The sequence below is a fragment of the Passer domesticus genome, chromosome 3 (assembly GCF_036417665.1).
Source record: "Passer domesticus isolate bPasDom1 chromosome 3, bPasDom1.hap1, whole genome shotgun sequence".
NCBI classification, from domain to species: Eukaryota; Metazoa; Chordata; class Aves; order Passeriformes; family Passeridae; genus Passer; species Passer domesticus.
In genome coordinates this window covers 50758002-50772181 of record NC_087476.1, presented here as the reverse complement: position 1 = coordinate 50772181, position 14180 = coordinate 50758002, and the positions used below count along the sequence as shown (strand labels likewise).

At 34.0% G+C, this 14180-nt stretch overlaps 1 protein-coding gene across 4 annotated transcripts in view; it reads left to right on the top strand.

Moving 5' to 3' along the window:
- TBC1D32 (TBC1 domain family member 32) overlaps window positions 1-9575 on the top strand; it is a 74663-nt gene extending 65088 nt beyond the window's left edge. For 3 of the 4 annotated variants that reach the window (XM_064413033.1, XM_064413035.1, XM_064413034.1), the window contains 6 exons: window positions 936-1005; window positions 1799-1914; window positions 2864-3018; window positions 4420-4560; window positions 6359-6547; window positions 8832-9575. In XM_064413033.1, coding sequence (XP_064269103.1) covers window positions 936-1005; window positions 1799-1914; window positions 2864-3018; window positions 4420-4560; window positions 6359-6547; window positions 8832-8990 — 830 coding nt within the window. In that variant the 3' untranslated portion in view covers window positions 8991-9575. The remainder of the gene's footprint in view (window positions 1-935; window positions 1006-1798; window positions 1915-2863; window positions 3019-4419; window positions 4561-6358; window positions 6548-8831) is intronic. The other variant, XM_064413037.1, reaches the window with a different exon arrangement.
- Window positions 9576-14180: the final 4605 nt, after the last annotated feature.

Below are 14180 nucleotides of genomic sequence, written 5' to 3'. Positions count from 1 at the left end.
AATCCTTCACTTTGATTTCTCTGTCTGTCTGAGGATATAGAAAAAATTAATGAGAAGTTACTGTGTGATTTGCTTAATTAGATTTTTACATTTATCATTTAAATGAAAATACCTTAACTTCTGCTGCCATATCTATGTACATTTTTAACAGGTGTTGTCCATTAAGGTTTTTGTTTGTTTCATTCATTTCTGCTTCTAAGCAGCACTTTCAAAGTATATTCAAGGTTTATTCTCTCAGCTTTGTAGCTCATAATATTATTAGACTGCAATTTTTATCTATGGTCTAGTTATCTTAGATTATATCATGTACCTGATAGGGAAAATGCCCATTTAAAATTTAATTTAGAATTTAAAATTTTGAGGAAATGCAACAGCTTTAAATCCTTATTTATAAATTTTTTCTAGTTTGGATTTCTAATTAAAAAAACTGCAGAAAATGGGTTATATATTACTGTATGAAAAAATACACATAAATATAGGATTTAATTGATTTATTAAATCTATCAGTTTTAAAGTTTTCTGTGGTTCATATCAGAATAAAATTTTTGTTAATAAAGTTGGAATTACAGCTAGGAAATTTTAAGGCCTCTGGAATGGAAAAAAGTGGATCTGAATATGCTACTTTGTCTGATTTCTAGGCCAGAAAGAATAAAATTCTGCTAAGATATGGGGCTGAAAAAGATGTTGCTTGCTGTAAATGTAGTGATAACCATACCTACCATGAAGATTTCCTTATAATGAGAGTGAATTTCATTTAAAAAAAAGTCTTGTTAAGAATGGAGATTTTTTATGAATCCTTTCCAAACACTTCCAAAATAACTTTGAATAGCAGACAGTTCTCCAGAATTGGTATTCATACACAGAATGAGCTTTACATTAGCATTCAGTTCAAATCATATTTCTTATAATAGTTTATTTAATTTATTTTGTTTTAGCCATGGATGCAGATGTGAAGAAAGAAAGCCTTTCATCTGTGCAGCAGCTTGGTGTTGAAATGACAGTCAGGTACATGGTATTAAAATATTTCCCTAGAGTATTTCTAGGATTTGTTTGATTTTCATGGAACGGCTTTAATAATACTTAATCCATCAACTCATTGCTTTATAGCATTTAAATCTAAGATAAACTTTAAGAAAATGAATTCTAACTGGAATTGAAAAAGGTATTAGTACAAAATTAAATCATCTTTACAGTTTATGTATGTTATTATCCTCTATTTTTATAAAGACTAATTGTAACGTGCTAGTAAGATTTACCATAAAATTGCATTATCCTGAATTATGTGTCTTTTTTTCCCTTGCATTACTTCTCTAAATGGTTCTGTTTAGCTAAGCTTAGTTACATGCCATTTAAACATTTTATTTGGCTGGTAATTTGCAGAGCTGTGATGAAGGAAAACTTAGATATCTGTACTTCTACAGATTGCTATCTTTAGCATTAATGTTTGAATTCTGATTATAATAATTACACGTGCAACAATTATATCGAATTCTAAATATTGTACGTGAAGAAACTGAGTCATGCATGTCAGAGTAATTGCTCCTCCCCACCACCATCTCTAAAGCTGAATTTGGGTGAGGATTTGCAACAATGAGCAGCAGATGTTTGCTCTGAATCCTTACCAGGTAGAGCACAGAAGGTTTGATTTAATGGTCTATGTGTATATCTACAGCATAGTTTTAGAGATGGACAACTTTATGACAGCTTAACTTTTACAGGTTTATTAAATATGAGTTCTTCCTTTTTAGGAATTCAAAAAATATTTAAAGAGGGCTTTTTTTTAAACTTTTTGAAATAGATATGGAAAATACTTAAACTTGCTAAAAGAAGATGCTGAAAATGGGCTGTGTTTCGTGTTAAAGAATTGTGAGGAGTTTCTGAAACAACAGCAAAGAACTGTGGTATCTTCACTTTGTATCCTTTTCCTGATAGTATAAGTTATGTTGTCCAAAAATTTTAGTGGAATTTGAACTCCTGGTTTTTACTTTTAGTAGAGGTGTAGGTGTGTTATATTATATTAAAGAAAAAATATTAAAAGAGCCCTTTTACTTTGAAAGTTTATTAAATTAAATGCATTCCCAATGCACTTAAGAAAATGTTCACCCTTTTGTTCCCATACTTTAGAATGTTTCTCATTCACTTTTGTCATCAGCTGCTTTGGAGTAGGATCATGTCTTTGAACGTGATAGAGACTGCAACAATGCACCTTTGAACATTAGTGAGCACTTGTGGTACTCCCACAATACCAACACTGTTAATGATACTGCCCATGTAGTGGTGTGATAAGTAGATGTAGTCAGATCAACAGGAGTGGTTATTTTGGATCTACTGTGGAACTTCCTGTAAAAAAAATAAAATTGAAACAGATAATAGTTTTTCAACCAGCTTTGCTATATTATTCTGTTAGATTTGCATACCACTATTAAATTATACTTCAGGTGTATTACTCAGAATGTGCTGAATCTCATTTTTAAGGTTTTTCTTTTTTTTCCCCCATTAATTTCAAGTCCTGTTTTATTCCTCCACTATTCTCCTTTCTTCCACTTTATAAGCACACTCATTTTGGTGCAGATTTTTTTGCATTTACTTGCTTTTTGTTTACTTTTACTGATTTAGCTTGACTACATATGAACTAAAAAAAATGTAGTATATGGGGAAAACAGCTTAAATTGTTTCTTTTAATGTAGTTTGAGAGATAACTGTGCCTTGGTGCTGCTTTCTGTGTAGCTCTGTTGCCCTTGGCCATGTTTAACAATCCAGCTCTTGGCTCTGTGTGTGTGCACCTCAGAAGGAGGAGAGCTCTGGCTGCTGCAGGAGAGTGAGGAGGAGATCTCTGCCCATGTTCCTTAACCTTCCTGTTCAGGCTGCTTGCAGGAGCACTATGCTGGTTATGACTGGTTTGCATCTTCCATCTTCCTCATAATGTCAGGGGACAAGGAGCGGACACTGACATTTCTTCAGCAATTTTCATGTCTTCTTGTTTCAGCATTTCTCTGGCTACCAAGACTGCATTTATCTGTAAGAATTTACAACCTGGTTCTTCTGAAAGGCTCCTTTGGAAGTTTACAAATGAGAATTTATTCATGTCCTTAGTTTCGTTTTTTCTTGGCATTTTTTTTGTTTTCTTACTTTTCTAATGCATTATATTATCCTTAAGACCCCCTAGATAAATACATGACTATGAAAAATTCATGGAAAAATGTAGATCTGATATTTGCTCAAATTTTTGTTTAAAAGGAGAGAAGTAGCAGGTGGACTGAAGACATTGTTAATTTTAAGAATTTTAAAGCTGGCAGTAAAACAAACTTTGTTAGTGGCACTAAATTCTGTGTGAAGACTGTGATACTGCTGAATGACCTTTTTTTTTAAATTATCATATTCCAGTAAGAGGGCAAGTCCGTTGATCTGATTTTTTAGGGTTTTTTAGTGACAGTTTTGAAATTTACTTAATACATTTGAGTATATTTGGTAAATTTTAAAAATTATTACTGCACAAATACTGTATGATTGACAATTTTAAATTGTCAGTATCTGGATTGAGGTTGTAATACAGGAAGCATCATTTCTAACTTGCATTATGGGAGTTCCCAGCTATTTAAAATAAAACATTTTGTACATTGTCATGTTGTGTTTTGAACATAAACTCTAAACTGTAGTCTCTACTAGAGAACTCTGAGGTACAAGAAGCACAGATGAGATTCTGTGCTTCTTCTGCATGGAGGCTTCTGCAGCAATAGCAAGTGATCTGTCTTGTCACCAGAAGGAATGATGGTATCAGTTCATTCAGCACTGAGTCTGGCCTGAGGATGTTCCAGCATCCTCATAATGAAATTTGGGCTGAAATTTGCTCCACTTTGAAAAACCACTGGTGCCAAGGATTCATTAACTGGAACTGAGCATTGATATCCAGAGCCTTCCATAGTGATAAAACCTCTGCTCCTTTTGCTGCACATAATAGAATTTCACTCACACCCTCCACACATACTGCAGAGATATGTGCACACAAAAACCAACTTCAAATATCATGAAGTTCTACTTCACCACTAAATGGAGGAAAAATACTAAGCAGAAATCAATCTCTTTTCTTTTCTTCTGTTTTCCTGTTTAAAATATAACAACAGTTTCTCCATCCCTGTTTTGACAATTAAAGCCTATATACAATAAGGAACTACACTACTAATGCACAGTAACAATCAGGATATATTTATTAACACTTTAGTTACCTATATATTTTTCTTGATGGGAGTACAACCTATTCTGTTTATCCTGTTTCCTGTCTCTCAAATAATCAGAATTACTTCTCTTACATATAAAAGGGTATATTTTTATATATTGTTCTCAGCAAGGCATTAAAAAACAATTTCTGTATTTGTAATCCTGTTCCTCAATTTCGTTGATGATGTTGTTGTTGTTAACCAGATGCACCTGCCTGTTACAACAGTGGAATATGGCATCCATCCAGTCTACTTTTGCAGTGCTCACCACGTTGAAATGTTGCTGAAAGCTGAGTTACCCATTGTTTGTTCAGCCTTCCACATGTCTGGTTTCACTCCATCCCAGGTAACTGATCAAAGTGTATTAAATGATCATCAACCTATTGACTTAAATCTACAAAATCAAGAACACTGAGGACCTACTGACCATTTTTTTATAAATGGCACTTGTGTGGTGGTTATAAAACTGAGGGGAAAAGAACACATAGACTTATCTGAGCATGTGAAAATAGAAAGTGACTGACTCATAGAATAATACCAGTGTATGGGAGCTGATGACCTTCTACATGTTCATGCAGAAAAATTGATTAATATATACTAAATCCTCAGATTTAGCATTTAAACAAAATACCTTATTCCCTGGAATAATTATCTGAATTTTCCATATGAGAGAAATAGGTAATTTGCAGTAGTTATATATTAGGAAGCAGTTCCTGTGATATTAGAGAAAAATTGATTTTATATGAGCTACTCTAACTATTAAAATCAGGTAACATACTATTCTTTCATAATAAAGAGGTGTTACAACAGAAGAATAATTATCTACAACACCACCTTGCATTTTTCCTACTTACAAAAATTGTTTGATGGTATGGAAAGCTATGGATAAAGCATTGTTTGTAAAGATTGCAGTCATGATGAAGAGTAAAGAGCTCCATGCAGTGAGTTAGATTGTCTGTGCAAAGGACACCTTGCCAGAGTGAGAGAGTGTATTGCTGTGCCGAGGCAAGAAAAATATTTTTCATTTTATGGCTTCAAAATTCCTTTTTGCTGCGACATTTGCAGCTGAAAAGACTCTTTAATGGGGGCAGATGCCAGTGTGGACAAACATTGCTTAAAGTAGTCAGCTTGGGGTTTGGTTTTTGAGGAGAGGAGAGTAGCAGATGAAGGAATTTATTCCAGCATAGGAATAAGGTGCTTGTAATAAGGTTCCTGTTTTAGGATGAAGAAAATACATGGGGACAGTCACTCCTTCAGCTATTCTTGTGCAATTTGCACTATTTTCTTTTTTCATTTGTGTACATTCAATAATAGACTAGGTACTGTTCTAAACTCCTAATAATGATTTTTTTCATTAATTTAATGAGTTACTGAAATGCCACTCGTGGGTGCCACTGTATCTTCTCTGTGATTTTGCAGTTCTAGTGCAGCATTAAAAACAAACTCTGAACTGTGGAAACAGTTCTGATATATTTAAGTGATTGTGTGCCTCCATAAATACCTCAAAACATATTTAATGCCGGACTATGGTTGTCATCTAATTAGAATCATGGTAATTCTGCTGCATATTTTTAAACACTTTAAGGAATGATTAGCAGAAGATTTGTGGTCTAGAACCAAATGAAATGTGCATTATACTTCTTAATACATTGTAATTTAGATCAGGGCAAAGGAGTCACTGTGTTCATACTGACTTCATTAAATGAAAACGTGTTTTAGGGAAGGACCTAACATTCATTCATAATGCAGAGAACTACTTTAATTGAAAGGAAAACCCACATTGAACATGTCTTCATCACTGTCATTACTCTTCAGGCCACATTTAAAACAAAATCTTGAAAAAAATCACTTTTGCTTTCATTGGACTTTGAGTCTCAAGCTGAGGAGATGCTGGAATATACTCATACAAGTGAGATGCACGGATACAGGCTGTAATGTTTAGTCTGACTCACTAGGAATCTATTCAGAGGCTGCACATTAAAAATGGTGAATCTTGGCTTGTTTTGTACTTTATCCCTTTTATTTTCATAGCTGGGGTAATGTTATAGGGAAAAGGTTCTGTAGTACAGAAAAGAGATAAAGCTGATTAATTATGACTGAATGTATAGAATGATTTAATTGTATATAATTTCATTCTCATCTAGATCTGTCTGCAATGGATAACTCAGTGTTTCTGGAATTACATGGACTGGAGTGAGATCTGTCACTACATTGCCATATGTATTGTCCTTGGTCCTGATTATCAAATATATATATGTATTTCTCTGTTCAGACACCTACAACAAGACATCATGAAGCACACAGAAGCCCGAGATCTTCAGGTTTTTCTGAAAGTAAGGGTTTCTTAATTTTTCTACTGCTGAGGAGAAGCAAAGCTCTGAATACTGAGGATATACATTTAATATATATTGATATATATATTATTATATATTTAATCTGAAACTCTTACTGAATTTCACTTAGTGATTTTAAACAAGTGAAATAATACTTTAATTTTATTTGTTTCCTGGAGGAAATTGTGTGTAGTATTTTCCAGAAAATAGCTTTCCTGCATTTTTTACTGAGCAATTTCTTTCATGAGCAAAGAAAATAGGCACATTAAGTCAGGAGAGCATTTTCTTCGGTTCTCTGTATGTGGGCTCAATCTCTTTGAACGAGGTGCTCTCCAGAAAGGTGGGTTTTTTCCTTGCTGAAGTTTGTGGAGATTTGGCATGAAGTTGATCAAGCTGGTAGTTTGAAGAAATGCCAATTGCTATATGAACAGCTACACAATTTCATATTCTTTCCCAATTATAAATTATGTTTGGGTTTGGGGTTTTTTGAAGTGTAGTGCAGAGCTGTGGCTGCAGTCATAATTTGATACAGTATCTTACCCTTCTTCACAGGAACATTTTTGGGTTTTTTGCTAGTTTTTTTTCACCTGTCAAAATTTTTAATAGAATAAATATCTGCATCTTAGTCTGTCTCAAGAATAATAGTTTTCTGACTGGTTTGCATCCAATTCACATATGCTTAAATATGGAAAAGTATCTCAGCCCAATCAGCGACCTTGAAAACGTTTGGTACACAGTCTAATGAATGTATTGTTTTGTTTTCCCTGGTTTTGGACAAAGTGTCTTAAAAGCTGTATCTTGATGGCATTGTTGGATTGAATATGTAAAATATAGGAGAAAGAATTTGTATGTTGCCACATGCAGTATAAACACACTAAAGGTTTGGCATGGTATTGTTAAATTAATGAGAAAAGAATGTAAATTAATGCAGTACTGGAACACCTACAATTTACTGAGTGACCACTGCAGGAAAAAAAAGGAGCATACTTGTACTCCTGCTATTGATAAGTCTTAATTGAAACTAAAAAATAAATTAAACTATAGAGTGGTTTGGGTTGGAAGGAACCTTTAACATCATCTAGTTCCAATCCATCTTCCACTCCACCATTGAACCTGGCCTTGAACACTTCCAGAGTGTTCCACAACTTCCTTTCAGTGCCTCACCAAAAAGCTCTTCCTCATACCTAATCTAAACCTACCCTCTTTGAATAGCCATTCCCCCTTATCTTGTCACTACATGCCATTTAGTTCCAGATATGCGTGTGTGTGTATATATATATATATATATATATATATAATTTTATATTTCACCATAGTCAGCTTTCTCACAGTGCATGAGGAGCAACTTGGAAGGTAAAATCTTACTTTTGCTTTGCTTCTGTGTAGAGGAGAAGAAATATAAAGACTATTTTGAATTCCTGTTCAGATGCCAAAGTGCAGTTTTCCAAGCCTGAGTAGCTGTTCTCAGGAGAATTCCACTTAGCAGAGATTCATAGTTAATACACCAGAGGTACAACTTATGTCCACAGAGATTGGCTGCAGAGAGGTTTTTTTGCAGCACATGCTGCCAACAGTGGTAATACTGATTAGTAGATGATGAGTACACAACAGCAAGAAGTTAACCCTTTTTACACTTAACCATTCTTGAGGATCCTGTGGTCTGTGGGGCATCCTCCTTATCCCTCCAATATAGTAGCCATGAGAAGGAACGTTATCTGTTTGTTTTCTTAGGGCATTTTCTTTTACTTTGTGCTTCAGAATTAGTAAGAATTATTCACTTTTAGTGGTGCAGAACATTTTATTCTGGCTTTATTTAAGCACTTCATGAAGATCTTTTTATCATCGATTTTAAAAAAAAGAATTCCTGTTTTTCTGTAGAATCTAGCTGGATATAAAAGCCACACCCATAAACTTATGCCATATGCTGGTGAAGAAATCTTCTTTCAAAAGAATATTTTAGTACTTGGATTTCCCTTCTTAAATCTTGCTTTCTTTTCCTTAAAAAATCTTCAATGAAATATTCTCCAGAAATGAGGTAAACAACATCCTAGTGAAATGAAATATTCTGATACCAAGTGTGTAATTAGAAAAAACCCCAACTGTCTGGAAGTAGAGATTGCCAAATCTGTATTTCTAAAAAAAAACATAAAAAAATCTATTTTAAACAGCCAGGCTCTGACAATCAGAAAAAAACGAGCTATCTTTAAAAGCTTGGAAATAATTAAATTGGAGTTGTACATTTTATTTTCTTAGCTAATAAATGTTTCTATGTGTATCTGTGCAGGAGGAAGCACTGCATGGATTTCGAGTGAGTGATTATTTACACTACATGGAAAGCTTGGAGGAGATCTACAGACCAATGCTGCTGAAAGACATGAAGTCCATAAGAGCAGATACAGAACACGTAGATGAGCAGAAGAACAGAAAGAGAACACATAGATGAAGCAAACAAGCACTTTATTTTACAGTTTTGTTTACATCCTTTAAAAGGATGATGATTCATTGATTGATTGATACCTCAGTCTCACCTAAAATCAGCCAGGCTGTTGAAATGTGCATACTGTAAAATAAATAAGAAGTGTTTTTAGAATATAGTTTTTCAATAAGACATAACCTACTTTTGATAACTAGATTTTCCCAGGCAGGTTATGTGCACAGTCTCATTTTCAGTTAGCAGAAGGCAGCTTCAGAAGCCACCTGTAGGATGCTGAAATTTCTTCCTTATAAAGCCTTGAACCTTTGACTCATTGTTCTTGACTCATTGTCTCCTTGTCATCTCCTTGTAGCACTGTCCTAAAGCCTTCATATTTTGCTCAGGTCTGACAAATGGATTTTTTCTTTAATATTTAGAAACAACTACTATTGTGTATTCATGTGCATGACAAGTCAACAAATGGAAACCAAATTCTCTGTTCCAACTTTGTGGATAATGTTGAGAAAATGGGATGTTTGAATACATGCAATGAAAAAAGACTTGATATTCCTGTCTTTAAAAAAAACCAAATAAATAGTTTTATATGATAAAGCATTATTAACCTTTGTTGTGAATTAAATTAAAATTTTTAAAATTATTATTTGGCTAAAGAATATTATATTAAAAATATATAAAATATTGTGTTTTGTCAATACATGCAATAACATTTTCTTGACATAATGTCTGGAATCTCAGAATATTTTGATTATGATATAGTGTTACAGTGACTATGTAGTGATATAGTGACTATAATGATAGAGTGGTTTGCAAGTCCATTGGAAAACACAAATGTTGAATTTAGATTTATCCAATATTGTTACCACATTCCTGGGATAAAAACTAAATGTTACTGTAAAGTTCCTGAAAAACAACTTTTCTAGATAAAATAGTTATATATACATTAATTTAGCCCATACTCAAATTCAAATTATAAAACACATTAGAACCTGCAGTGAAATTTCTGAAATTATATGCAACCTAAGAGTGAACATTGACAAAGGTTTTGCTACTAATTTCTACTTTCCTGACTGTGCATTCCAATAAGTTTATCTTTTTTTTTCCTGTTTAGCAAAAATATGTTTTAAATATTTTTGCACTTTTTTGAACTCTGTTAGCTCATCTACATTAATAAAAGAGGCTGGCAAGTATGAGGAAGGAATTATAACAAAAACTGGTAGAACCAAGTGTTTGCCTGACACTGAGGCCAGTGAGTGCTATGACTTGCATTTTATCGATTCTTTTAACCTTAATAGCAGTTTCTCTTTACTTAAATAACCTTATTTAGGCATATATCTCAAACCAAGAAACAACAAAATACAAATATCTAGGTGGTGAATAACACTCGAACACTAATATGTATATATTTCTAGACAGACCATGGGTGATTAAATATCCATTATGAAGTCATCAGTTCCTTTAGCAGCAGCAGAATTTTTTTGGGAAGATAGGCCTTTGTGATAGGCACATGAGTAACCCAGGGACTCTTGACATATAAATAGCTGTCATTTTGTATTCCTTGTCCCCCAACAAAGAAGACAGAGGTACTGCAGAGCTGACCCTTAATATTAACAACTTTCATCACTATTGCATCAAATTAATCCAAAGAGATCCAGTTCAGATAAAGTTCAGATACAAATATTAGAAAGCAAACAGCCTGACTACCAAGAAGTGCTACTGATAAAAGCAATTTTTGCATTTCCAGCAATTCAATGGATTGCAGTTTTCCCATCTGCAAAATGCTACATTTTCACACAGTCTGTATATGCTGAGATGATTAATTAGAGAACATCCATAAAATAGTTAGTGCATGAAAATCTTATGTAAATGCTAAATCTTAATACCTGGTAATAATTTAAAATTCCGTTGTGCCCTATGACAGAAAAAAGACATTGACACCTATTACAAGTAGACCGAAATAAAGCATGAAGTGATGGGGAAACCAGTGGCATCTTCTTTAACTCAATGACAATCTGAAAACAAATGACCATTTTAGCAACAGATACCTGAAGACATGCTCACATGCTATATTACCTCCAGTCTGAAGACTCCCTTATCCAGCTTTGCTGGTTTATATATAAATTTCTCCATTCAGCTCCTTATTTTCTTTCAGGGAGCTATTCTACTTAGATGTAGACAGTTTTTATCTCAAAATCTATTTGTATTTTTCTGGTTTCCTCCTCCAGCTGCTTCTTCCTTGCTTTCCATCATGATTGTATTTACCTCTGTCAGGCTTTTTCTCCTGTTATTTTCAGCTGTCTCATTGTTCCCAATCCCCAGTGACAGCCCAAGTGCTAAAGGATAAGAAGTATTTCCTTCCTTGTACCTAAAATGTGTAACTAAACTTGATTTAAAATAAACATAATGGTGCAAAACCCCCAAAACAAGACAGTAAATAAATCCCCAACTTGGAAAAACTGAGAAGCTGGTTGTAGGAAGACATGACCCTCCCAAATATGCTGTTAGCAGTCCTAACCTCCTACTGGAGGAAACTGAGCTCTGCTGCCTCTGTCTGTCTGTCATGTTCCCCTGACCATCAGCTGGGATGCCATGCTGGATAGAAATATCTGTGTTGTTTCTAAATGATATGTCATCTCCAAACTACCTCTTTTAGTCTCTATACCATGAGGCAGCCTTTTGTGATAAAAAACAGTAATATCCAAAAATACTCTTCACCTCTTCATGTTTGCCCAGTTGCCTTTTGCCATTTTTTTAATGACAGTATTGCAGGTAGAAATTACTGTATATAATGTTCATGAAACAAGATAAATACTGGCAGTGAAAGCAGCTAAAAACTTTAAAACAAAACATTTTAGATGTGGTAGGAAAAAAAATAGATCAGTGGTAAATAGTTGCACTCAAAACTCTGGGTTTGACTGTTCTAGTATGTCCAGCTCAATCGCTAGGGTTTTATGACAACAGATAAAATGGTCTCAGCTTTTCTAAATAATTTTGTGTTGTCTTAAAGTACTTTTTACCTAATCCATAGCAATTGTCCATAGATTCAAGAATAGGTGGTGATTTCAGCATACATTTTGCCTTTCAAATTATAATATCTACCTATATATCACATTGGACTAGAACTGAAGATAAAATTTTACCTAGTTTGAGCAGATAAAATTTAAAAACTTGTTTGAAACGAATGGTGTATTTGTGCCAGGAGAAGTAACTATCATTTATTTCCCATGAGGAAGTCATTTGGAGAGCTGCAGTGTTTGCAGTGTTTCTGCAAATCCATGGGCTGTATTTATGACACTTCTTCTGGTATTTTTGTTTATTAACTGATCATACATAAGTAGACAGAGATATGACTCTTCCAAGCTAGATTACTCAAGGTAGTTTCCAGTAATTTAAAATGACATTTCCATTTATACAGATCCTTTTAAAGTCAACATCTAAACTAAAGGAGAACAATTCTTTACATTTCAGATTGTGAATAAGGTACCAGTTTTATTACTTCACCTAGCAAGAACTGATTCAAAAAGTTTTGTATACTCAGCAGTGTATAAGGATAAAACATCTTCCTTGTTCCTCTGATACCAAAACACCAGTAAATTAAAAAATCCCCACAGCTCCAGAGCATAATGTTGTTTGATTCTGTTTCATCACAAAAAACAAAAAGGCCTTAAAGCATGATATACAGAGCAGTGGTGCATAGGGAGGTTTCAACATGGTTTGAAAAATTAGTTTAGAAGATGTTAAATCAGGAACTTATACCTGACTAATATTTCATATGGTCTGTTTCCTGTTCAGAAATACAAGAAGACAAGGAGAATACATGAAATTCACTTAAAATGATGAATGAGGAAAGCAGGCTTTTTTGGAGTAGGTTTTTAAGGAAAAAACCACCACAGGAATAAAAACTCCAAAGGAAATTAACAATTTAAAAGAAATTAGTGTTTACTATTTCATCAGCTCTTGGTAATTTTTCTGTTCTAACTAAAAGCCTGTCATGAAATCAGATTCCTCCATGTTGTGGCAATTAACTCCTTTAAAATTTGACTCAGCTTTTTAAATGCTGCTTTAGTTTTAATACATACATTCACAAGCATGATAATACAATTAAACTTCTCTCTCCTCAAAATTTTTGATGGCTTATATATGATTTTTTTTGAGTTATCCAAGCTATCTATTGCCACACAATTTTCACTTAGGAGGCATATTTACAAGTGTTTTTTTTAGCTCAACCTTTTCTTGATTTGTAAAACCCACTGTTATGAACAATGGCATAATATGTACAGTGTCATAATTTCTGTCATGGATTTTCTAGGCAAAGATTTCTTCTCCAAAAAACTTATTTCCCATGCTGATCCAGGATGATGTTTGGTTATACTGCCCTTTTTCCTATAGCTCTAAATCAACAGAGAAAAGCCTCCTGCTAGAAAATAGGAAACCAAAGTTTGGAACAAATACAATTTTGGCAAGGAATTCGTTCTGAGGGAAACTATAGACCCATGAAGCCAGTTAGACCATCTGTCTAAATCACTTTGGAGTCATTCAGATATTTGTAGGAAATTAATTTTGTACAGAATCTGGAACTGAGAGGAAACCATGGTCTCTAGATATCCCAACCCTTTCAGATTCCCATGAAAATTAAATTTGATGAATTTTCAGCCAAGTCACTTGGAGCCATGCAACTTTGTCCCTTAGAGAAACTAATTTTATATCCTGAATAATTGCCTTGACCTTCAACATGCTGTAGACTTGAAGCTTCCAAAACATCCTGAACTGAAGGAGTGGGAGAATTATCAGTGTAGTGTTTAACAACCATTGGTCTGTTTTTAGCCTGCAACACTGCTGCAGCTACCATTCTGGCTATTCTTGGTGCCAGCTGTTTCACACAGCTATGGGCAACATCATGTAACTAACTAACACACTATGCTGAGGAAAACAGGGATGTCTTCCACCCTGAATCAGCTAGCTCATTCTCTCTGGTAAATAATAATGGGACAGTTCGACTCAGAATTTTGACAAGATTTCATCAAATATTTCCAAAAGCACAGTGATTATTTTCAGAGTGGCAAATCCTTTTAAATGTCTCTCATAAAAAAAAATAAATAAATAGTCCACTCACCATCAGCACTGCCGCCCAAAATTACAAGGAGCTATTTCAACATAATACTCATTACAGAAAAATGCTAGTACAGAACTCCTGGAACATGC